Source organism: Camelus dromedarius, chromosome 12 (genome assembly GCF_036321535.1).
Source record: "Camelus dromedarius isolate mCamDro1 chromosome 12, mCamDro1.pat, whole genome shotgun sequence".
Lineage (NCBI taxonomy): Eukaryota > Metazoa > Chordata > Mammalia > Artiodactyla > Camelidae > Camelus > Camelus dromedarius.
Window position 1 is genome coordinate 35987154 of NC_087447.1, and position 27078 is coordinate 36014231.

The 27078-nt window shown below is 34.7% G+C and overlaps 1 protein-coding gene and 1 non-coding gene across 8 annotated transcripts in view; one reads left to right on the top strand and one right to left on the bottom strand.

The window, feature by feature from the left end:
* The window catches only part of NUCB2 (nucleobindin 2), a 31960-nt gene extending 5192 nt beyond the window's left edge, over positions 1–26768 (bottom strand). Inside the window, exons 1-9 of one of the 7 annotated variants that reach the window (XM_010977215.3) lie at positions 26636–26759; positions 25850–25987; positions 25216–25285; positions 22174–22327; positions 11422–11565; positions 10746–10853; positions 6930–7056; positions 1831–1934; positions 204–389 (exon numbers count right to left, since the gene is read on the bottom strand). In XM_010977215.3, the coding sequence (XP_010975517.1) occupies positions 204–389; positions 1831–1934; positions 6930–7056; positions 10746–10853; positions 11422–11565 (669 nt within the window). In that variant the 5' untranslated portion in view covers positions 22174–22327; positions 25216–25285; positions 25850–25987; positions 26636–26759. Of the gene's footprint in view, positions 1–203; positions 390–1830; positions 1935–6929; positions 7057–10745; positions 10854–11421; positions 11566–19576; positions 19652–22173; positions 22328–25215; positions 25286–25849; positions 25988–26615 lie in introns of all 7 variants that reach the window. The other 6 variants (XM_010977213.3, XM_064492539.1, XM_031459942.2 and 3 more) reach the window with 6 other exon arrangements.
* On the top strand, positions 18532–18638 carry LOC116155526 (U6 spliceosomal RNA). The gene has a single exon (XR_004139412.1). It is a non-coding gene; the product is annotated as a U6 spliceosomal RNA (small nuclear RNA).
* Positions 26769–27078: the final 310 nt, after the last annotated feature.

Consider the following 27078-nt stretch of genomic DNA (forward strand, 5'->3'; position numbering starts at 1 on the left):
GTGAGTCAATTAAAAAAAAAAAAAATCAAAACAGACTATAAGCTATGTAAATTGACTTAAAATAAAATATAAAATTGAGAAACTTCATAGAATTAAAAATCAAGATATTAAGCTTATAATTAATAACCTATGATAAAATTCTATTGTCTGGTACAAAGAAGTATCTTCATCTAATTACGGTTTTTTTAAGTCATAATTCTTACTGGATGATTAACTTTGGGATGATTTTCATGCTTTTTCTTCATTTCTTCAAATTTAGATTCTTCTTCTTTTCTCTTTTCTTCATTTAGTGTTTTTAAATATTCTCTCCTTTCATGTTCCTTCATCATTTCATATTTTTTAAATTCTTCATGTCGAGCCTTATCATAGTGTTCCAGATCACTTGTAGCCTATAATGCAATATTTAAAGTAAATAAGATGTGCTTGAAAAATATAAATAAAGGCTTTCTTGCATATTGCATACTCTCTAACAGAAGGTTGTATGAGGGGGCCGAAAAATCCTTGTCTCCTGTGTTAAATTCTACCCTTTCACTTTAGTCATGATCATTACTAGTGATGTAGGCAACCAAAGAAACTAAAGGTTCAAGGCTAGCTTCAACTTTAGGAAGTTCCTCATAAGCAAATAACATATAAATTTATTTTAAAAAGAAGAAAAAGGAAGGGATTGTATCAAATCTGTACAGGGTGGAAAACTAGAATGGTTTCTAACCAATTAACTAAATCTAATAACACCCACGCTAGAACATCCTAGTTTGCTAACTTCCTACAGTACAACATGAGAGTCTACAAATTATTATCTAAAATTCCTAAGAAATTTAGTAATGTGTTTCAGAACTTTCTAGATTTCAGAAAGGACATATGGTATATATGCCATATTATGTAACACCCCTGAAGAGTCTGTAATCAAACAGATTAGTACTTCCTTATCAGCAATCTCACTCCTGGGCATATATCCAGAGGGGACTTTAATTCAAAAAGATACATGCACCCAAATGTTCACACCAGCACTGTTTACAATAGCCAAGACATGGAAACAACCTAAATGTCCATTGACAGATGAATGGATAAAGAAGTTGTGGTATATTTATACAATGGAATACTATTCAGCCATAAAAAATTAAAAATGCTATTTGCAGCAACATGGATGGACTTGGAGACTGTCATTCTAAATAAAGTAAGCCAGAAAGAAAAAAAAAATACTATATGATAGTACTTAAATGTGGAATCTAAAAAAAAAAAACAAATGAACTTATTTACATAACAGAGACTCACAGACATAGAGAACAAACTTATGGTTACCAGGGGAAGTGGGGTGGGAAGGGATAAATTGGGAGTTCAAGATTTGCAGATACTAACTACTGTATTTAAAATAGATTAACAACAAGTTTATACTGTATAGCACAGGGAACTATATTCAATATCTTGTAGTAACCTATAATGAAAAAGAATATGAAAATGAATATATGTATGTACATGTATGACTATTACACTGTATACCAGAAACTGACAAAACTGTAAACTGACTATATTTCAATTTAAAAAACTATGAATACTCACAGTAAGTAAGCTAAATAAAAACTATAAATAGCCTTATTGTAATTCAAGCCAGGTTTTTGTTTTTACAGTGTTTTGGATTTTGGAGTTGTCAGTAAGGGATTACAGACCTGTATGTCCACATTGCTATCTGTACTAATAAGGGTTAAGCTATCTCCCTTTAAAGACATTCTGGAGTGTATGTAACAGTTATGCTATCACTTCATAGAATTTACTTGTCAAATTACAAAACCTCAAGGGCATGACAAAGACAACATATTTTAGAATTATTCTCACCGCTTTGATTAACATATCTAAATCTGTAGATTCAAACTTGTCAGGATTCAGGTGATTTAGGTGATCAAATTGTTTTAGAAGAGCATGGTGGTCTATGCCTGTATCTGAAAGGAAATGAGAAAACTGTCAATGATAAATTACTAGAAGTTAGAAACATTAATATAAATGATACATAAGAATAAGTATTTATATTTATCCCTATAGGATTTTATAAGAAAATTCAAAGTTTTAGTTTAAGAGTTCATAATTTCTTTTAGACTACTATACATATTGTTATTCTAGGCAAAGGTAATGTCTCTGAATTCTAAAATGGAATACAATTTAATATGTACATTTTAATGTTATTTCTAGAGAGACTAGTTGACTATTAGTATAATTTACAGTAAAAACTGTTTCATTGTTGTAAAATTACCAAGTTTTCTACTTTTAATTGGATAAACTCTAATATACTGCCCTCATCAAAGATCTAAGTAGAATTTCTAAAAGGAATTGCTCTAAAATTTGCGTGAAGAAACTCTTTGCATGCTGCTCTAATAAGTCCTTATGGAACAATAAAAATTTAATTCAGTAAATTCATTTGATTATGATTTATCTTTAAAAAAAGTTGTTTTCTTTGTAAAGAACTTTTAAGAAACAAGCTACAGTGTGCTATTGTTGAATGGGTGAAGCAATTCTGGACTATTTCAGTTGTATTATAGACGAGCAAAATAAGTATATGTTGATTTGTTAGGAGTCAGGGTTCTCACTTAGGAGAAAGGGATATACAAACATGGAAATGGAGGGAGGCAAGAAAGAAATTTGTGGAAATGGATGGGAATTAGTATTATCTGTGTGAACTTATTATTTCTAATATATATACACACACACATACATATATAGATGTATGTTTCACATGTACATGCACGTGTGTACATGTGTGTGCATATGTGTATGTATGTGTGTACAAACATGCATATATTTCCTACCTCTGTCCTATGCAGGTGTCTAGAAGAAAATATTTTCCAGAAGCATTGAGCACACCAAGTGCCAGCCCTTGGTCTGTAATATGATTTCCCACTAAAAAGAACCAGGAATCCTCAGAGAAATGGCTGATTCCAGGGCTGGGGCAGGATACAAGGTACAAGATGAGCCTGGAACATGTTGTTATGCCAGAAAGTAAGAAACTGCTAAATTAGTTCAACTAAGCTTTCACTGAATTCCTAGTATGGCACTGTACTAGGAGTTTTACTTGCGAGGAAAAGATTTGTTATGAGACCTAGACCTAAAGAATATTATCAGTCAGTGAAATACATGAAAAGACGCTTAGCCTCACTCAAAATAGGAGAAATACATATTAAAACTGCACAATTATACCATCTAACAGAATGGCAAAACTCCTAAAGTTTGATGATACTTATAATTAGCAAGGCTATGAGAAATTTATTGCTGGTGGGAATGTGTATTGATGAACCTCGGTGGAGGTGGCAGTATCTATTAAAATTACAAATGCATATACCTTTTGGCTTAGCAATTTCACAGTGGGGAACTTATCCTACAGATAATCTTACATGGATACATGGTGGTATGTGTACAAGAGTGTTCACTAGAAATTACCCAAATATCCATCAACAGGGGTCTGGTTAGGTGGGGAGGGTATAGCTCAAGTGGTAGAGCACATGCTTAGCAGCACAAGGTCCTGGGTTCAATCCCCAGTACCTCCTCTAAAGATAAATAAACAAACCTAATTACCCTCCCCTCAAAAAAGGTTAAAACAATTTTTAATAAAACAGGGGTCTGGTTAAATAAATTATGTTATATCCATATAATGGAAATCTATGCAGCTGTTAAAAAAAAGAAGAAAATGAAGAAGATGGTCTCTGTATTAATACAGAAAGATCTCCAAAATATAGTAGTAAAGGAAAAATACAAGGAACAAAATGTCTATTGCATGTACCTTTTGTATAAAAAGAGAGGAAAAATGAGCACTTTTATTTGTATTTGTTTATATGTGAATAAAGAAACTCAAGAAGGATGGTGTTGGGGGCAGTGGGAACTGATAGGGTACAAAAATACTGGGGGGCTTTTTTGTTATATACCTTCTTACACTTGTTTTAAACTATGTGAATGTATTGTCTTGTTTAAAAATTATACCATCTGAAAAAAAATTAAGACCCTGTAAGCCCTTCTTCAAATTGTCAGAAATTTTAATTCATAAATTTTGAATCAATAAGAAAGTATTCATAAGTTTTCTAAGCATATTACAGTTTTCTTTAGGTAATGAAATTCAGTCTCTGTCTTGGAATAAAGGAAATATTGCCAAGGTTAAGGGGATGGAAGTTGTGTAAGGGGAAAGAAATTTCTAACCACCTTAGGTCTGGCTTCAAGGATGGAATTACCTTGTGTCTGACCACTTGATGTAGGACGGTATGAGTTAATTTACCTCTCATTGATATCCTTAGTTTCAGGATAATGAGTATTTGGTACTTGTTTTCTAAGTCTATTCACCAGCAGAGGGTTTAACGCTCTACACAGTTTCTCCAATATGATCCACTGACCAGAGGTACATGTTTAAAATGCAGATTACTCATCCCCAGAATCAGAATATCTGGAGGTGAGAGCCAGTCATCCCTATTTTAAACTAGCTCTCCAGGTGATTCTTATGCAACCAAAAGTTTAAGAACTGCTATTCCACCCTGAGTAAATGTTCAGTTATTTATTGATGACAGTGAACCACCCAGATGACCAACCTACAGGGGCATGTCACAAGGACACAGAAGCCAGCTTGAAAAGTCTCTCATTTGCCAAATTTGGCCCCTTGACTTTGATTCATAATTAGAAAATCCATTCCAAGACAATAAAGGAATTCAGTTATGTTGTCAACTGTTGCTTTTATGGTTTTATTTTTACATTTAAATCTTTATTTATCTAAGCACCAACCTGATGTATATGAGATATGAATCTAACTGTATGTACCTTTTTCCAAATGGCTATCCAACTGTATTAAGACCACTTATTTTAAAAATATTATCTATCCCACTAATAATAAGGTACCACCTTTAACTCAAACTAAATTCCATATGTATTTAATTATATTTCTGGAATTTATATTCTGTTCCACTGGTCTCTCTATTTATATGCCAAAACCATAGAGTTCCAGTGAGTGAGGCTTAGTGATACATTTTAATATCTAATACATCTAGTCCTTTACTATTCTTTTTTTTTCAGAGGTATGTCACTTTTCTTGCCTGTTTCCCTCTTCATGTGGACTTTAAAATTAACATGACTAGTACCAGGGGGAAAAAGTACATCTTTATATTTGGATCATGTTAAATTTACAAATTAACAAAAGGGAGAACTGACATGTTTATAACGTTGAGTCCGTGTATCAAAAAGATGTTATGTCTTCCCATTTTTTTCAAGTCTAGTTTTGTGTCCTTCAGGAGTGTTTTAAAGTTTTTCTCTGTAAGTCTTGCACATTTCTGAATAGGTTTATTCTGGGCATTTTATCTTTGTTGGTATTGTAAATGGAATCTTTTCTTCCATTATACCTTCTAACTGGCTGTTGTTGGGACATATGAAAAATACTAATTTCTGTATATTATCTACCTTGCTGATTTTGCTGTTGTATATACTAAGTTTTTCAACAAGTTACTTTGGGTTTCTCAAGTGTATACTTTCCAGTGTTATAATTATATCATCTGCAAATACAGATGGTTTTAGCACCTACTTTCTAATTATTTTACCTCCAATTTTTTCATTTGCATAATTGTTTCGGCTAGTACCTCTAGTATTAATTAGTAGAGATGACAGCAAGCATCTTTGTTTTGTTCCTGATTTTAGTTAGAATACATATTTGTGTTTCCTTAATAAGTATGTGTAGCTGAGTTGGACATATCTAATCATGTTACAGAAGTATCTATTGATTATTATTTTATTACTTTTTTAAAATTAAGAAGAGGTGTTAAATTTTGTCAAATGCCTTTTCTGGATATATGGAGATGATCATATGAACTATGAGATCACTTTCTTTAGGATATCTTCTCATTTCAAGAACTCTGCTTCATAGCTATTTAATCTTCTCATAGTCTAAAATTGAAAGAATGGAGCAGGGGATGAATAGGCAGAGCACAGAGGATTTTTAGGACAGTGAAACTACTCTGTATGATACTATAATGGTAGATACATGTCATTATAAATTTGTCTAAACCCACAGAATGTACAACATCAAAAGTGAACTCTAATATAAACTATGGATTTGGGGTGATTTTGATGTGTCAGTGTAGGTTCAGTTATAACAAATGTACCACTCTGGTGGGAGATGTTGGTGTTGGGGGAGGCTGTGAATGTTTGGGAACAGGTGATGTATGGGAAATCTCTGTATCTTCCCCTCCATCTTACTGTGAACCTTATATTGCTCCAAATTTTTTTCTTAATTTAAAAATACACAAATTTCAAAGATTGATTCCAATTTATTACTTGTCTTTTGACTTTACGATTTCTTTTGTCACAACAGAATTTTTTTCTTCTTATATCTATTCATATGATAACTTATAGTATTAGACTTCCTAAAACTAAGTCAATATTGCATTCCTGAAATAAATACACTTGCTATGATAGAGTATTCTTTTATTCAACAATTTTGGTTTTGGCATCAATTTACAACAAGAGTGTGGAAGTTTCCTTCTTCATCTATGCTCTGGAATACTTTAAATAGCACTGACAATCGGCTTTTGAATTTTTTGATGGAATTCCCTTTGACACTGTCTGAACCTAGTGTTTATGAGGCGCTAGTTCGAACAATGTTTCTATTTCATCTATGGAAACTGTTCTAATTAAATTTTCTCTGTTTCCTTTTGGTTGGCTTTGATGTTATTTTTCCTCTTTTAAGTCAGTAGGTTAATTCATTACTTTTCATTCTTCGTTTTTATTGATATAATTACTTAAGGCTAATCATTTTGATTTTTGAATGATGTGACTATATAACCTATTTTAAAAATTAAATTTTAAAAAATTAAGAGAAGCCATATCAATACTAGCATTAAATTTTGACTAGAGGAACATAGTAAACTGACCTCAAAAACCACATATTGAAATTTTCCTACCTTTTCTTTAGCACTTACCTTGAAGGGAATCCAATTTCGCTTTAATCAGCATTCTCAACCTTGCCACTTCTTGCCTTTTCAGTTCATCAAGTTTTGTCCTCACATGGTGACTCACTAAATCCAGCTCTTTGCTTAGCCTCCCACTCTGTTAACAAAGTTAATAAATTAATTTTATCTATTCTACTGCATATTTAGACAAGACACAGTATATTTAAAGTAGGGTTATAATAAAGTAGTGTTAAATACTTTTGACTAATTTAGATAAATTTGATATTACAAACAGCATTTCTTTCAGAAGATATTCAGTTTGTAACTCTAAAATCAAGATGTCTAAAAGCCTTATAATTTAGAAAAGCATAATTAAAGCACAAAGAAGAAACTCAAAGGGTAACTTAAATTCTAAAATGGTGCAACCACTTTGGAAGACAATTTGCAATTCCTCAAATAGTTAAACATGGAGTTACCACATGACCCTGCAATTCCATTCCTAGGTGTAGACCTAAAAGAGTTGAAACATATGTTCACATAAAGTCTTGTATATGAATGTTCATAGCAGCATTATTCATACTAGCCAAAAAAAGGAGAAATAACCCAAATGTCCATCAACTGATGAATTGATAAAATATGGAATAGCCATGCTGCAGAATATTATTTAGCCAATAAAAGGAGTGGACATACTGATACATGCTACAACATGATGAACATTAAAAATATTAAGTCAAAGAAGCCAGGCACAAAAGGCCATATTTTGTATGACTCCATTTATATGAAATTTCCAGAACAGACAAATCCATAGAGATAGAAAGTAGCTTAATGGTTGCCAGGGGCTGAGGAGAGAGAAGAAAGGGGGAATGATTGCTTAGTGGGTATAGGGATTCTTTGGCAGGGAAATAAAACTTCTCTAAAATTAGATTGTGGTGATGGTTAAAGTAACTTGGCCTCCTTAATAGTCATTCCATGTATAAATAGCTTTTCAGAATTCATCTTTCTTAGCTTGTCTCCTTTGATTACTTTTTTCACAGATGACTAATCAGATACACATTTCAAAATTTAAGAAACAAAACAGCCAGTGGTTTACTTTCTCTTGTTTATAAATTCACCTACCATCACAAACTGCAAATCTAACTAGCAATCAGGCACACAAATCCTTCAGGACTGAGTCAAGAGGGCCTGCTGAGGAAGGGAAGGAAGAGAAATCCCATAAAGGACACCAAGAGAGAATGTTCAGAGAGGGAGAAGGAGAGCTGGGAGAATATGCAGAAGCAAAAAGAGCAGTGCAATTTCAAGGAGCAAATGGTCATTACAAAACAATGGTTCTCAAGTGTGGTCCCCAGGTGGAGGCAGCAGCATCACCTGGGAACTTCAGAAATGCAGGCCCTAGACTTACTGTATCAGAAAGTCTGCAGAAAGGGCCCAGAAGTCTGTTCTAACAATTTAAAATCTGAGAACCACTGAGATAAAATAAAGGAGTCCAGGAAGAAGAGGAATAAAAAGTGCTCACTAGATTCAGTAATTAAGAAGTCACTGACACCATTCACAAAAGTACATTCAGGGGGAGGGTATAGCTCAGTGCAGGGTGCATGCCTAGCATGCACAAGGTCCTGGGTTCAATCCCCAGTACCTCCATTAAAATAGATAGATAGATAGATAGATAGATAGATAGATAGATAGATAGATAGATAGACTGACCGACCAACCGACCTAATTACCTCCACCCCAAAAAATGAAAAACAAAAACAAATAAACAAAAGTACATTCAGGGAAGTGGAGCAGGCAGAGCCATAATCTTTCTAGTTAGCAATGTTTGGTAAGTAAAGAAATGTGGTATGATTTCCCTTTCAAAACGTTTAGCTGAAAAGGAAAAAACAACTTCTAACTTTTTTTTCCCAGTTTTTCCTGAGACAAGAATCTTTGCTGAGCTATCTGTAATGATTTCATTGGCTTGGGTTTTATGGTCTATTTTTACTCCTCTTTTTTTCCCTGTTGAATAACTGTTAAACTTACATCATTTTGTCTCCCCCCCTTCCAACCCCACAGGGAATAGGAATTGACTGTGAAAGGACGACAGTAATAAAAGAATTCCTACACCAAAGACAAGCTTGTTGTCTTCTTTTCCCTGATTATCTCTATATATTAACTCCCATTACCCACATTTTCTATTATCCCCCAATTAATACTCAATCCTAACTTAAGTAAATAAGAGACACTGAAAGTTCTACATTAAATACAATTTATCCCAGGAAATTAGGTCAAATGAATTTTTTGGAAACAAGATTATTCTCAAGACAATTCAGGGGATTGATGGAATTATGCTAAGTCAAATAAGTCAGACAGAGAAAGACAAACACTGCATGACACATGTGGAATCTAAAAAAAACGAAACAAGCAAACCTACCAAACAAAACAAAACCAGACATAGATACAGAGAACAGGTTGGTAGTTGCCAGAGTGAAAGGAGGTTGGGGATTATAAAATGGGTGATGGGGATCAAGAGGTACAAATGTCCAGATATAAAATAAATAAGTCATGGGGATGTAATATACAGCATGGGGAATATAGTCAATATTATTGTATTAGCTTTGTAGGGTAGCAGATGGTTACTAGACTTATTGTGGTGGTCATTTCACAATATATACAAATGTCCGATTGCTATGGTGTACACATGAAACGAACGTAATATTGCATGTCAAATATACTTCAATTAAAAAAAGACAATTCAGGGGAATTACTGGCATAATGCTGTTACCTTTCTTCCAGAACAGTTCACAGCCTCCAAGAGAAAAGCTAAAATCTACACAGAGGTTCTGATAGTTGCCACAACCTGAGGTGGGTCAGACTTTCAAAGGGGCCCACACTAGGGACAGAGACTAAAATAAGAAGTATGTTTGACCCAGAAAGTTCCCTTCAAAGTTCTCTAATTGTGATTCTGGATACAGGTGAGATAATTTTTTAGGAAAGTTAAAACCAGATAAATAAAAATAACATAAGCATATCAACAAAACTGTATGAAGAGGTATAACTGAAGGTTTAAAATTAAGTCATTGGAAATTTCTTTACTGCTGACTCAGTATTAACCCAACTAAATGAGTTCAATGCCCTTACAAGATGGACTTTGAAAGACTCTCATGTCAGATCTTGTTTTTACACCCTCCTTTCTTTATTATGAGTACTAAGGAGATGTCTAGGGCTAGGGAAACGTCTAATAAATGGAGTTCTTAGGACAGAGGCAAATAATTAAACCTCCCCTATTGAGGTAAGATATGGCCCATTCCCACTTTTATTAATCTAGACCTGATTAAAACAGCAGAACTAAACCTATTCTAAACCTTTGAATAGCCTCCTGCTGTCCTCACTTCATGATTCAAGCCCCTTAACATGATGTACAAGGCCCTCTGTCACCTAGCCCATGACTCTTTCAAGCTCATCTTTTAGCCAGTCATGACCTCCACTTCCCAGTCTAGGTTCCAGCAACAGTTACTACTTCCACATTCCTATATATCTCCTGACTCTGTACTCTTGCACCTTAGCCTAGGATGCCTCCCAGTCATTCTCATTTTCTCAGCCACATCTTTAAGCATGGGCATAATATCTACCAGGATGAAAGACTTCCTACCTTTCCCCTCTGCTTCATACTGAATTAGGTGTCCATCCTCTTTGTCTCCAATATATATTATACACTCATCATATATTCATCTTAATAATCTTTTTCTAGATATTAGTCTCCCTCGAGGCTTCTTTAAGGGCTGAGAATGAGTCTCATCCTTGTAATTCCAGTACTTAGCTCAGTGTCCGGCATGCTCAAATGTTTGTTAAATAATATTTAATTACATTTACCTTTATATCCTCTATGTCTGCTTTCTGGAGCTTTTCTCTGAAATGACTATCTGTTTCCAGCACATCGATCACTTGCTTGAGGTATTCATCATAATAAAGTCCAGTATCCTTCAAATTAAGAAACAAACAATAACTCTCCTGAAAGTTTTTCCTCCCCTGCATCTAAAGATCTCAACCCTAAAAAAAAAAAAAAAAAAAAAAAAGTCTAGCAAAATGGCATTGAGACATACCTACTTTGATGGTTTGGACGAAGTTAAAAGCTGTATTTCTCAAATGAAGAGAGTTGTATCAGAACCAATATCATGTTTTACTCTTACATAAAGGTACATTTTTCTCTATGGCTTAGACAATGAAGATTCAACCAATAAGACTAATAGGTTTTACCCCATTGTCACCTGTCTCTCCTCATTGTTATCTGTCTCTCTTTTGAATATAATACAATGTTTTCTTAGCTGGTTATAAAAATATTGGAAATATAGCATGATTAATTCTTCTATGCACTATCTAATATCCTAACCACATTAAATAAACATTGCCTAATATTAAACATGTGCCAATACTCTTTTCACTGCTATTTCAGAAATAATTCCTAAATGTCCAATTCTATAAGTAAAACATATTGGCAATATTTTAGTTAAAATTCTTCCCACAAGGTTATCTTTATCATTTCACTTACTGGTGGTTCTATCTTTGCACTGTCCACAGGCTGAGTATTTTTCACTTTTGTCTTGTCTATGTCTATAGGCACAGCTTCAAGAGCAGTAAGTACACATGTAATGAAGAGAAAACAATATTGTAGCAGTATGGTCCTCCACTTCATCTGAAATAAAGGTATAATTATATTAAGTCCTAAAAAAAGTTTTCAAACTATATATACATGCATTCCTAATACTACATTAATAATATATTCAATTTCAGGAAGTTTAATTCAATAAGAATTCTAGGAAAGGGGTTAAAATAGATTATAACTTATCAAAAATAATGCTTAAAACAGACCACTAAGAAAATCAAGGGAGTAATGCTCTTCAGCTAAAATTAAAAAGGCAAGTAAATAAAATTTTAAAATCTAAAAAGGCAAGTAAACAAAATTTTAAAGTCTAAACTGCTTATATAGTATAACAAAACATTTGGTTAATTATAAAAGCTTTAAATAAAGATGGTAATGAGGAACTCAAATTTTAAAAAAATGAACAGCCCAAATTTAAGTTAGGAAGAAGCAAGGGTAAACTATATATTTTTTCCTCAAATAAAATACAAAAGAGCCAAAATGATTCCTGGACATAATATTTAAATTAGCTTTAATCTAATTTTGAAAATAAGTTGCTTTATGAACATAAGCTGATTAAGAGACAAATAACTAGCTACAAATATTCTCTTAACCTTGCTAAACATTATTTTATCATAGCCAACAATCATTTGCTAAAATTCTTTTTGGTTAATAATTTTTCAAATAAATAGGTCAATAAAATATCAAGCAGGATATAACAAAGTTAAAGCAAAAGAGGAGCAAACATTGATGGTCCCACAATATTATTCAAATCTTGCTCATTCAGTTTTTACTTCATAAGTTTTTTGTAGCTCCAGAGGATCTACTACAAGAATTAGAATGAATAAAAAGCTCATACTTAATTGACTCTATACATATAGATTGATGTTAGGATTCAAGTCAAAAGTAATGGTCTGACCATCAATCTGGAATATGCATTATTTAATTCAGAGGCTCCCAAATTTAGCTGGCAATTGACTTTTTTTTAAGTAACCCGTTTTTATCCACAAAACACAATTTGGAAGAGTGGATTGCCTCATTTACACCACAACCCTAGGTAGTACATAGAACAGTAACTCATTTTACAGATGAAGAAATTTCTAATTGAATCAATTCACTCAGAGTATTGTCTGGCATTAACAAAATCACTAGAATCTACATTTTAGTGCTTTTTCTAGTATATCAATTTTTCAGCCTCTTTATTGAGCTATAATTCACAGGCCATAAAACTTATCCATTGAAAGTATGGGATTTGACTATTCCACAAAGATGCACTCAAATTTTAGTTCTCAAACTTGAAGGATAAAATCACCTGGGAGCTTGTCAGAAATGCAAATTCTCAGGTTGTACCCAAGACCTCTGGAATCAGAATCTCTGGGGTGGGTCCCCAGAATTTGTTTTAACAAACATTCCAGGTGAATCCTACATATGTATGCTCAAGACCAGGATTCACTCTTCTCTAGGACACTAGTTCTTCAACACAATTATAAGCATGTTTTATAATGAAATGTTTGGGAGATGCTGGCTCAATGAAGATAAACAGGTTTCTATTTCACAAGACTTTCAGAACTTGTGATGGGCTACTATGCATTACAAATCTCTAATACAAGGATGGTTTGTTTCCCCACAGAATCTTTTCCCAACCACGGATCACCTCCTCTTCCCACAATTATTTTTTAGGACAACAAAGGTTTATCTCTCATTCACGCTTCATGCCCATTGCAGGTATATGTTTTGTTTTTGCTTTTTTGAGATATAATTTACATGCTATAAAACTTACCCTTTTAAAATTATACAATTCAGTGGTTTTTAGTATATTCTCCATACTGTGCAATTATCACCATTACCCAATTTTAGAACATTTTCATCACTCCAAAAAGAAACCCCCTAATCATTAGCAGTCACTCCCCATTCTCTTATTCTCTGGGTCTCTGGTAACTATTAATCTACCTTCACTCAGTCTGGATAGATTTGCTTACTCTGGACATTTCATATAAATGGAATCATACAACATGTGGCCTTTCACACCTGGCTTTTTTCATTTAGCATTATGTTTTCAAGGTACAAGCATGTTGTAATATGAAGTAGCACTTCATCCTTTCTCATAGCTGAATAGATATTCCATTGTATGGATATTTCACATTTTGTTTATCAATTCATCGGGTGATGGACATTTGGGTTATTGCTACTTTTTAGGCTAGCAGGAATAATGCTATTATGAACATTTGTATTCAGGTAATCGTGTTAGCATGTTGTGAATTCTTTCGGCATTATACCTAAGAGTAGAATTGTTGGGTCAATTCCGTAACTCCATGTTTAATTTTTTGAGGAACTGCCAAACTATTTTCCATAGCCATCAGCAATATATGAGGGTTTCCCATCACCACCAGCAATATATGAGGGTTGCAATTTTTCCATATCCTCACCAACATATGCTATTGTCTATCTTTTTATTATAGCCGACATCCTGGGTGTAAAGTGGTATGCCACTGATTTTGATTTGCATTTCACTGGCTGAGTGATGAGCATCTTTTCAAGTATTAGCTTCACCTGTTACCTTATAAAAAATAATTTAAAAGTATCACTGAGTTAGTTGTTTTAAAAATATCATTGAGTTAGCTGAGTTTTTTTAAAAAAAAAAACTGAATTGAAACTTTTGTTTACCTTTGCAAGTGCTGTATGCCATTGTAAACAGGCTGACCAAATGACCATTAAAAAACCTAAGAGTTTTCAGTGTAATCATGGCTGAAAAGCCCAAGTTATGACTTAACTGCTCAAGTCAATTCTGATGTCTTCTACTCACACTTCTGGAGCTTAATTGAGTCTCCATGGCTCCTGGCATGTATGGTTTTCAAATAATTAGAAAATGAATTAACTGCTAAATTATTGAATAGTCTATGATGAGCACGTGGAAAGTCAGCTCAGTGATATACCTCAGAAAGTTCATTTTGCAGATCCCATCAGGAGCTGTGATTATCGCTTGATGTGGTCAATCCACAGTTTAAAAGAGTCTTTCACACAGACTCCTCCCCTCCACCTTGCGTTCATCTGCAAGGTCCCTTAGGCTCTCCTTCTCTCACCAGACAACACACATACACATTAACAAGTAGTTCTATCTTAGCAGCTGGCAGCTATGTCACATATTTTGAAATATGTTCTTTTTTTAAAATAGTGTCCACCTTTACTTCAATACACAGTAGAAGCCTGAGAGTAATAAAAATAAACGATGTTAAATCCAATCTTGGAAGTGGAATCCCTTTACCAATTTGTCACTTCTGCTGTCTCACTCTTCTTTCAAGTCTACCACAAAAATGAAGAGAGTCAAGGAAGAGTATGTTGTATATATGAATGTGTCAGTGTGTATGTCCTGACAGCATCTCAGAGTGACAAAGTGACAAGAAGTCTCCAGGCATCTACTCTAAAACACTGACTGAATGTATGGTTCATAGACATTTAACTGGGTCCCAAGCTTATTACAAATAACAATAGAAACCACCTACTGAGTGTTTACTGTGTACCAAGAAGTATGTTAAACATTTTTATTACATTAATTTAATTACTACAATGACCCTGTGAAATAAATATTATTATCTCCATTTTAAAGTATAGGAAACTGAGACATATCAGTTTAAAAACTTGATCTGGGTCACAGAGCAGTAAGTCATAGATCCAGAGTTTGGACCTGGGAATGACTGACTCCAAAGCCTATGTCTGCTTTTATGAGCTGTGGTTCTCAAAGTGTGGTCCCTGAGCCAGCAGCATCAGCATCACCTGGGAATTAGTTAGAAATGCAAATCTTCAGGGCTTACTCCAAACCTCCTACATCAGAGAATGTCTGAGGGTGGCAAGGAAGATGATGGCGGGGATAGGGCACAATCTGTTTCAACAAGCCCTATCGGTGATTCTGATGCATGCTAACATTTGAAAATACTGCGTCCCTTTGCTCTGTTAGTCACAAAACTCTTCTACAATGAGAGACAAAAAGAATGCTCATCTGAAAAATAAATTTAGATCCTCAAGGGAAAGAAAAATGGGTGTTATATCTAAGAAGGGCAGGGCAAAATTAAATTCAGGTCTGTATTCTAATTCCAGCTGCACCACTCATTTGCTATGTGACCACAGGTCAGTCAATTAACTTACTTTGTCATTTTTTTACATAATGGATTTTTTAAAAAAATAGGAATTTAACTAGACCTCAGTATTCTTTAAGCTCTTAAATTCTATTACCATTTTATTCTTTTGAATAAAGAGTAGATCTTTTCTCTTACATTATCAGAAATACTAATAAAATTGTACTCATACCAATTGTAAGAATGATTACGTTATATGATTTATAAATGCCTTTAAACTAAACATTGCTTACTCAGCCAGCTGAAAATTATCCTGGTAGATCAAATAGAAGATCCACGTGCTGCAATATAAAAAATACAAAATTCAACTACCAAAGAAAGTCCCTATCCAGTATAAAAATGAGGTTAAGCCAGGAACATTTCATACTTTGATATAGTGTGAGACATCGTACACTTTGAGAGGCTGAATTTTATGATATGTGGATCAAATTTCAATTTTTTTAAAAGCAATGAAAAACAGAGCAAAAAATCTGAGCTTGTAAAATAAAATGTGAACATTAAAAAAAGACAAATACAATTTGCAAATATCAGTTACCTATAGGAAGCATAGATGTTTAGAATGAGCCATGCTCTATAAATTTTCATTATTATCTTGTTTTTACATTTTAATGAATTTTGCCTGGGTGTCTTATCATTACTAGAAAGGTAAATGAAAATCTGACACTTTAATTTTGGATTTACCTGTTTTTCCTTATAATTTTGTCAATTTTTGTTTAAATATTTTGAGGCTATGTTATTAAATGTACACAAATTTAAGATTTTCCAGCTTTCTGTTAGATTTAATCCTTTTACTATTTGAGTGACTTTTATATTCCAGTTTGCCTTAAGGTCTATTTTGATTGTAATATAGCTAAAGCAATTTTCTTTTGATTAATATGTAGATACACACACATACACACACATACACTCTCACATACTTCTTTTTTATTCAGCCTAACAATCTTTGTCTTCTAACTAGAGTATTTTCTGTTTATATATTTTTAATGTATTTAGATTAGTTTTTAAAATGGGCTTGATGTTATTTTTATTCTATTTTTTGTTGTTGTTGTTGGGGGTTCTTTTGGTGGTGAGGGAGGTAATTAGGTTATTTTTGGAGGAGGCACTGGGAACTAAGCCAAGGACTTCATGCATACTAAGCATGCGCTCTACACTTGAGCTATCCCCTATCCCCTCTCTGTTTATATTTAATCAAATTGCTGACAATAATTCCTCAGTTTAATATCTTAGAAATCAGAGACTGTTTTTCAGTTAACGCAGTATTAATCTTTACTGCCTGCACATGCGTGGACTTTATCATAGTTATTCCTACAGCCATTACTTCAGATTGAGCTTTTGCATTTTTTGGTACAAATTGAATGTAACTGCCATTTAAAATGTCTTCAAAAGGATTAAATTGTGATTTGGCATTGAAATAAAAGTTATTTTGTAAACACAGAAATAAAGCAGCTGATATTAGTGAAGTAAATAGTTGATGTTAAAGGAATAACAGCAACTTTAGTTTTCTTGTAAAGGAACAACTAAGTGCTTTACCTGACCTTAGACAGGAAGGTGCCCACAAGAAGGTAAAGCTGCTTTACATTTTGTTACTGAGATATAGCAAGGTTACCTACAAGCAACCAAACAATGCAAATCAAGGCAGTGGAAACTGACAGTGCCTCCAATAAATTTTTTAAAAATCTATATGGAACATGAGGCTAATTTGATGGATTCATGTATTGTTAAGGCAAATGTCAATTTGTCAGAGACTTCCTACCAACACTGAACAGAAACTGCATAACTTCCATGTGATTCGATGAAAAAACAAAGCTGAGTTTAGTCAACAGGAAATGCTGACAAAATCCTGATGTTCCTTTACAGGCACTGAGAAATGAAACTTTAATGCTAAAGGTGCTAAAGAGATGAATATCCTGAGAATGGGTTACACAGGAAACAGCACATCACTGTAACACTGGCATCAACACCTATGGCAAACAAAAGCAACAAAAGTTGCTGCCATATTCAATTTTAGACTACAAAATAATTTCCCAGAAATGTTTTATATGCATAAACATGAGGGGAGTGTATGATAGCTGAACTAAAGGAAGGCTGGTTTGAGTGTCTGAGAGCCTTTCATAGCCTGCCGGGCATATGTGTTTAGCTCTTGATGTCTTCTGAGGCTGTATATCTGAATATTTAAAGGACAGGCTGCCTGAAAAATGACATAACTTGATGTTATCCCTGATGCCATGTCTAAACAAACTGTAACTCCTCAACTTTTTAGTCAGTAAACCATTGAAGGAAGAGCTGAGGAAAGAAGATGAACTGAAAACTTTCCGTTGTCATCTTTTGAAAAACGCTAGCACCAAAGCCTGCAAAATGAATATCATCTCAAGAATGTACTAGCATCAAAGCTTGCAAAATGAGTGTCAGAGGCTTGGAGAAAATTCCAGGCAAATGGTCTTAAAGAAATTCCCAGAATAAAATCATCCTCACTCTCCATAGTAGACAGAACAATGCTATGTGGGAAAACACAAACAAATAGAATTCTGAATCAAGAAAGTGTTTCAAGAGGCTCAGACTATGAATGTGAAAAAGTCTTAAGAATACCTTAACCAATTTATTTAACTTTCAATTTCTTTATGTATCTGTGAAAGTGATGTGAGAAAAATCTATATGTCTAAATGAATCTTAAAAAGCACTTTCACAATGTAAACTGTGGACTTTGGTTGATAATAATGTGCCCATGTTGGTTCATTGATTGTACCAAATATGCCACACTGATGAAGGATGTTGAGGGTAGGGGAGTATATATGTGTTGGTGTAAACTGTCTCTATTTTCTGCTCAATTCTGCTGTGAACCTGAAACTGCTCTAAAAAAAAAAAGTTTACTAAAAAAAAAAAAGCCCTTTCAGTGCTCACTTCATCAGAACATATACTAAAACTGGAATGATACAGAGAAGATTAGCATGACCCCTGAGCAAGGATGACATGCAAATTTGTGAAGCATTCCATATTTTTCTAAATGAAATAAATCAGAGAGACAAATATCATATATCACTTATATGTGGAATCTAAAAAAAAAATGACATGAACTTATTTACAAAACAGAAACAGACTCACAAACATAGAAAACAAACTTAAGGTTACCAAAGGGGAAGAGGTGGGGAATGGATAAATTAGGAGTTTGGGATTAGCAGATACAAACTATATATATAATAGATGAACAACAAGGTCCTTCTATATAGCCCAGGGAAATATATTGAATACTTGTAATAACCTATAATGAAAAAGAATATATATATATATATATGAATCACTATGCTGTACACCAAAAAACTAACACAACATTGTAAATCAACTATACTTCAATTAAAAAAAAAACCCACTTTCAATAAAAAAAACACAAAATGAAATTGTAAGTGATAAAGCACAGTGTCGTAGTCTAATTGGGAGTATGTGTTCTATAGGGCATAAAATGATGTGTCTTAACATCTATCAATGGAGTCAGAGTCAATGAAATACCATCTTCTTTTGGGCTTTCTATTTATTCTGCCTCTTTAATATTTATTTCCTCCCCTTTCTTGCCTTTTTTAAATTTTGTTTTTGATTGAAGAGTTTTTAAAATACGCTTTTCTATTCTATTTTCTAACCTTTTAGTGTATATTCTAGAAATAATTCAATTAACTTACTGAAGTCTAAAGCTAATTAGAACATTTACTCCCTAATAAGGCTGCAGTAAATATTAACTGTTATCATAACAAAAGCAATAAAAAAATTTCCTAGCTCATTAGGTAGAAAAGTAAGGATACAAAAATCTCTTTAAATACCAAGATAATGTCAAATGTGTGAGAAATAGGTTTACAGATTTACATGAACCCAATGTATACAAATGTCCATACAAAAAAGAAAGCAAGATGAGCGGTAAGGAGTGGCAATGGGACGAAGAGGAGACTAACCTACTTTTCTTCCGTTATCAGGTCAGTAAGAATGGCCTTCTCCTTTCTTTTATCACCCTCTTCTTTCATAGAGACCTAAAGAGGACATACTGGGCTGAACTAGGCTGACACAGTACCCTAACCCAGACCAAGAAAGGCTGAAAATTTATGCTCTCAAGTAGTATGATGTGAAATTCTAAACCAAGCAACAATCTCATGACAGTATGGAAAGCCCTGAACTCAAAGGCATGGGAGCCTCAAGCAAAATTACAAAATAAGCAGAGTTCTTAAGCCTCTCCTAACACTCAGTAGATATAAAATAATTTCCCTAAATTTCCAAATTCTAAAAATAAGCTTCTCTCTCCTTCCCTGTCTCCACCAAATTGAGATTCTCATTCATACAGGGAGGCAAATTTAACTACTAATTCATACCAGTAATTATCCAGATCACGTTTACTTGGTGTGTGGGGTGTGTGTGTGTGAAAATAGTTTCTTGTTTTGCTTGTAAGGAGAAATATCCTGGAAGTGGTTAAAAAGAGTGGTCATGGGTGAGAAGGGTGAAGAATACAGAAAACTGAAACTAGTTTGTCTCTCTTTTCTTTTAATAGTCTCTATTCCTCCCTCATCTATCTTTTTCCTCCCTCCCTCAACCCTCCTCTTTCACTCCTCTACCTTTTAAATTTAAGACTGAATTAATACATGAGGACACCAGCCAATGGAGCACTTCTGCTAGTCATTCCAAAGGTGGTAAAGAAGAAAAGTGCCGGTTTCAATGCTTTGTTATTTTTAAGCTCCATTATAGCTTCTGCTGTATAACATTTCTTGGGCAAGCCCTCGGTTACTTTGACAGTGTACCTTGAATAAATTCAGCCACAAAACAAAACAAAACAAAATAAGACTATATTGAAGTATGTTTTCTTTACTCTGTTGTATGTTACTTATTAATTTAACAAATTTTTATGAAGTACCCAGTATGTACCAGATATTAGGCTGGATACACAGGTAAGTGAGAAAGACACGGTCCCTACCCTCAAAGAGTTATCAGTCTAGTGTGAAAGGCAGCCTATCAAACAATCACAATTTGAAAAAAGCTGCTTACAAAACAACACGTAGCATGATACTTTCTGTTAATTAAAAAAAATTAATGCATTAAAATGATATTCAGCAAATAGACTTACAGGTGATTTACAATGCTAAATATCTCTTAAAAACAAAACTAGCTTGTTTTTATACTCATAAAACTCCTGATTATTTTGTTTATTTGGGGTCAGTGGTTCTGATTGGAAAAAAAGGAAATCAGACCACTGGTAGCAAAGGAAATACTATACTTTGTGCTTAAGTGATTATGGAAAAATTCAAAACCTTGCAAAAACACAAATATATTTTGTAGAAATAAAATCTTAATTTGCTCCTTATCTTCCTTCTAATATCCCTAAAAGATTGCCTGAATCTTTAGATTTGTCCTCCATCAAAGTTCTAGTTCCTAAATTTCAGTTTTCTTTCCTCAAAACAGTAATTCTCTTTCTTTTCAGACAGAATGGCATTTGAACCATTTTGCAAGACAAGTACAGGGTATATTTACATAATATTCACCAAAAACAGTCTGGAAGGAAATAAAATATTGATATACCTAAGTAAGTTAAGCAAGGGCTAGTAGTTAAGTAAGAGGAAATTTCAAAACAGATAACAGTTAAGTGGTTGAAAAAAAAAACAAACCACAACTTTTAACCAACAAGCAAGATAAAAATGTTCCTAGTGTGACAGTATTGAACTTAAACATGGATTTACACTTTCCAACAAAAATTTATTTCCTGATGATTTATTATGTGACACTTTTAGGATAAATTATCTCTGTCTTTTCAGTACTTTGCATAAAGCAAGTGGCTCAATAAATATTAGCTCTTTTTTAAAACATCCATAAATTATACAACAAACATCTAGTATTGAACATTTATGAGTAATTTTAAAAAAATAATCAGAACAAATACCCAATCAAGACAGAAAGCCTTCTATAGTGAATCATGTAATCAAAGTAAGAAAGAGATACAATTTATTAGATGAAACTTATTTCCTTCTGGAGACAATGGTCAGACTTCAAGCTCTGCCATGGCAAATAATGAAGCTTCTATTAACAGTTATTCACAGCTTACAGATCTCAGAGAGGAAAGAAAAAGAGATCCATACTGTGGCAAAAACTTCTATTTGCCTGCCAATATCCAAATCTTCCCTTCCTCTTCAATAACAAAAGCCCAATTTTTTCCAGGTCAGCCATGCATCCAGCTACATTTCCCTGCTTCCCTGGTAGCCTGAGCTTTGATTCAGAAAATTTCCTTAAAGGGAGAGGATGCATCCTTCTTTGTCTTTATGTTACTGCCTGGAACTTGGCAGTGACTGTTAGAGCTCTGGCAGCTATTTTGGATATGAAGACCAGGGCCACACCTTAGGGATAGCAGATCAAAGAACTGGAAAAAGTTTAGGGCCTTGGTGACTTTATGAAGCTACTATATCTATGCTAGACTGCCTACTTCAAGAATTATTTTACATGAGAAAATAAATATTGTGTGTGTCAATCACCATTAAGGCTATTTTCATTTTTGCTTCCTTAACTGATCACTTACCTTTAAACGGGTAAAGAATTTTTATTTCCTTTTTACAGATGAGGCAACTGAGATCCAGAGAAATCAGATGATTGCACAACGTCAAATTAGTGTAGAGTTGAGTCTTGGCTCCTCTCTCAATGCTTTTTCACTAAGAGCTGATTCTTAACAGGCTCTAAATATAAAAAGTAAATGTAAAAATTCATTAAATATAAACATAAATTTAGCCTTATTACAGTGGTAATGGTATACATTTGTCACATCCTCTGAAAAGAAAAAGTGCCAAATTTTTATCATGTGAGAAGAGTCTATATCATATTCCAGTGGAAAAGGAAAAGAAATATATTAAATAAACACAATCAAAGACCAGAATAAGCAAAGATATTGATTTTGTGCCCAGATTTTACTATATTGCTCCCCTTTTAAATACTAAGAAGAATGTAGACTAAAAGCTTATTTTCCTTTGCAATGGTACTTCAAGACCATTAAATTCTTAACTGGAATTTTTCTTAAAATCTTTATCTGGAATCTTTTTTTACCCTTATGATCACTTTTAAAAATTAACCCCAGCTTCAGTCACAGTGATCAGTAATAAAGCAAGACATCTCAAATTCTTTTTTGAAACCCACTACCTACCTGTAAAATACAAGGCAGTTAGCTCATGTGCAAGCTCACTGGTGAACATAATCAGTTATTTCTATGCAGTATGTAAAGAAAATAAGGAAATAAATTATCTTCAAAATTTAAGAACACATGTATTTAATCCTTTTCATGATACTATATTCAACATAAAATTATCTAAGCAAGAGAGTGATCATATGTATGTTATGTGCTGGAAAAGCACATGACCTTTATTAACACAGTATGGTAAAAAAAAAAAACAGCATATTGAATCCTAACCACTCCCATTTACTGGCAAGCTACTTGACTCTCTGAGTCTCGATTTTCATACCTATGAAACTGAACTAATACTTCTTTATAAGTTTTTGACTGGATGAAAATAAGAATGAATACAATGTAACTAGCACAGTACATGGCAATAGTAAATGCTCCATAAATAGTAATGCCTTTCCTGTCTTGAAAATTTAATATATATGTATATTAAAATAATTAAAATCTGTGATGTAAATACCCAGTCATTGAACTTAAAAAGCAATAAACCAGTTGATATACAATGTTAAACACCATATTCTGAAAGGCCATGTTAGAGCTCTCCTCCTAGCATTGCCACAGCCAAAGTCCTGATGCAGCTGTAGGCCAATGAAAAGAATACATCCAACAAAAGAAGAACACAATCTCTTCCTCCCTGGTATTAAAACAGAGCTTTTTGCAAGAGACCCAGGTTTCTTTCTCCAAGGCCAGGAGAAACCCAGCTTTCTCCCTGAGCCAGGAAACCCAGGTTGCTTCTTCTTATTGTCAATGTCAGAATTCTAACAGTGAAAAGGAGTGGGGTGGAGAAAAATAAATGGCTTCTGAATTTCTCCATGGCAGCAGTGACAAGGGCAACAGATAATCTAGTGTTCAACATCATTTTTCCATTTGAAAATTAGAGTCAATAGGAAAGTGCGACTCAAATAAAATATCAGATGTATGACCAGCTCAGCTGGACTCCGACCCTCCTGTGTGTCAAAATATCGGTATTGATTTTAGTGTCTCTGATGTTCGTATCTGTAGAAAAGGACACCAATCAAGGAAAGCAGTATATCGCTTTTTTCCCCAATCTTAACAGTTGGTTACAGTATTCTTTTTTTTTTCCTAATTGAGTTATAGTCAGTTTACAGTGTTGTGACAATTTCCAGTGTAGAGCACAATTTTTCAGTTATACATGAACATACATATATTCATTGTCACATTCTTTTTCTTTTTCACTGTGAGCTACCACAAGATCTTGTATATATTTCCCTGTGTGGTTACAGCATTCTTGATAACTTTTTTAATAAGCTTCTGAAAAGCAGATACTGTTGCTCATATGTATGTGCAATAAACATATGAGCAACAGTAAAATTTTTAAATTTATTAAAGTTACAGTGTCTTCATTATTTATACATACTGTACTTCAGATAACTAAAATACAATATGTTAAAAAGCTCTGCCAAAATAAAAATATGAAACTGCTATCTCATTTTCATTAAGTTGCTTTAATTTTTAAAATCAGAGAATTCTAGGACCAGAAATTATCTTAGAGGTGGTTCAGTTCAGATCTTACTTTTATAAAAGGTTGTAAGGCACAGGGAATTTAACTGACTTGGCTACGATTATTTGGCAGAGCCACATTAGGATCTGGCCGTTTAATTCTAATTAAATATACTTTTCATCATATCATGGTGGTTTTAAAATTTTTTAGATTGAAAATCATTAAAGTGATCAAGGTTTTTCCTTGAATAAAATTATTTGAAATGGTTAGGAGCCTGTTCTTTAAAGTCCACAAAACTAATTGCATGTAAACATGAAAATAGCAAATTTCCCCTCTCTAGACCTTCAATTATTTAGAAAAAGTTAATCATCTACCATGCTAAATATAGTCAACTCAATTACTGACAATGCTTAAAAGATTATTTACTAAGGATTATTTTCAATACATTTTGAAATCCTACACTTGATTCCTCCAGCTACCCAATACTTAAAAGGGTATTTTGCACACCTCAATGATCCAAAGGGTCCTTAGAAAGTGGAAAGCAATTTAAATATTATTCTAAATAACACAAAATCACTTTGGTATGTCTACAGAGATACACAACATATCTCAAAATGAAAAGACACTGGTGTTGATCATGCTACTGATACTCTATATTAGTGCCCGTAACCAATAACTAGGGTCTTGAAAGGTACCCTTATTGCCTTGTTTGTGCATTTCATTTTAACTGGTATTTACAGAGCACAAATCAACTTGGAAAAAAGCTGAAAGGATATGTACCAAATGTGTGGTATGAACAGTAAGTACTTCAGGAGATTGGAGAGAGGTACACACAACATGGACCTGATGCTTGCAAAATGGTTAAAACTAGGATAAATGGGGAACAACAGAGGTAACTACAAGGAGACAGAAATGAATTTTTCACTCACCCTTTAAAGTTGGACCAGATCATGGAGAGCTTAAGGACCAAGATGAGAAATATAAGTTCCTATGTCCACCCTAATAACAAGAGTGATATTATTTGTAATTTCATTTCTAATTCTAAATTTCCATGTTTTTCTTAAATTATTGACTATTAGCTGAACAATTGTTGAAACATTTGTTCAATATTTGTTGAACTTGGTTTTAAAGTTTTATAAAACAAGAACTCGCTCAGCTTAAATCAGAATGAATCCTGGAGCAATATGTATGAGGGGAAAGATGAAAGAATTTGAATATTGCGTGACACTGTTCAACAGAATTCACCTGGGAAGGTCTTAAGAAACAAGTCATTTAAGCAGGTTGTAAAAGAAGCTACAGGTTATCTGATCCAAATCTATTATACCACTAGTCATACTACTTTTAATGAATTCCTTAAAGCACTATCTCATCAATTCTTTTCATTCTTATAGGGAAAGTCCACACTCTCTTTCAAACAAAACTGACTAGCAAATATATTTGCATTTAACTTCCCTTCTCCCCTCTCCCCGTTTTTTTTTTTAACCAAGGTAGTATATCGTTTGGTGTTCATATTTATCCATGGATTTAAGAGCCTTAATACACAGCTTAGATAGTAGCACTTACTTATTCAATTGTGTAAATGGATATTGTCCAATTTAGGAGTTTAGTGGACACTTTGAGACTTTCAAGAGGTTCTGTCTTCCAGAAATGAAAATAATGGCTCAATGATTCATGTTCATATGTTCTGTCTCTCTCTTGACACTGTAAAATAATTGTCATCCAAGACCACTGTCAGGAGCAACCACAATAACCACATCTGCTCACTGAGTATTCAGCAGGTGCAACAAGGAAGTACGGTCTCTCTCATACCCAGTACCATCATCTCACACCTAATGACCTGTGACCTAGGGAAAACAATACCACAACTGGCAAGAACTTTCTCCTCTCCTAAGTGTCACTGGTTGTCGATTTAAGAGAACAGCAGAAGAGCAGAATTCACCGGCCTAGCTTTGCTCGGCCTGGCGAGGGGTGGTGAGCATCACCTCAGAACTGGTGGGTATACCTTCCTCACCAGTGGGTACTTCCCTCGCCCATCGACCTGCCAAGGCCAGGCAAGAGCTTTGCCCGGGTCTCAGTTCTACACCCACCTCCGCCTGCTCCCCGCCAAGAGCCTGCCACCTTCATCGCCCCCAAGGAAATTACGGGTGCCCTGCAGCGAATGGAGCGGAGGAAGGGACCCCGGGCCTCAAGCTCGAGCTAGAACCCACTCCCCACTGTGCCCGCCCGCCGTGTGGCTCCCACCAGCCTCACTGCCGGGGCAGGGTAGGCGAAGACTTGAGCCTTATCTCAGGACCCACTCCAGCATCCCGCGGCGCTGATCCGAACCCACCTCGAGGCCACCGGCCTTACCCAGCTGGGTCTCAGCGCACGAAACTCCGCCTGCTGAATGCTTGCAGCGCACAGACCTGTCTCTCCAGCCCCCAGCCGGCGGCTTTGCTCTGTGCTTCTACCCACCGCGCGCTCCCGCCTCCTTGGTGCCATGGCGACAGTCTCCCTCCCAGTCCCCGCAGCCGCTGATTGGTCCTACCCGGATAGTGGAAGGTGCGGATTGGTGAGGGCGGAGACCAGGCCGCGCCGGAGGGCTCGGAGGCGGGCGGTGTGGAGAGAAAACGCGTAGGAGCCCAGAGGGAGGGTGAGCCAAGAGGGACGTGGCGCTCTGCTACGCGGGCGGGGAGGCCGCGCCCCTTCCTTCTCGCGCTTCCATGGAGAATCCTGTGGAGTAGGATTTGGGCGGGTGAGGTGCTTAGCCGGGACCGGGACAAAACCCCAGGTCTCGCCACCCGCCTCGGCCG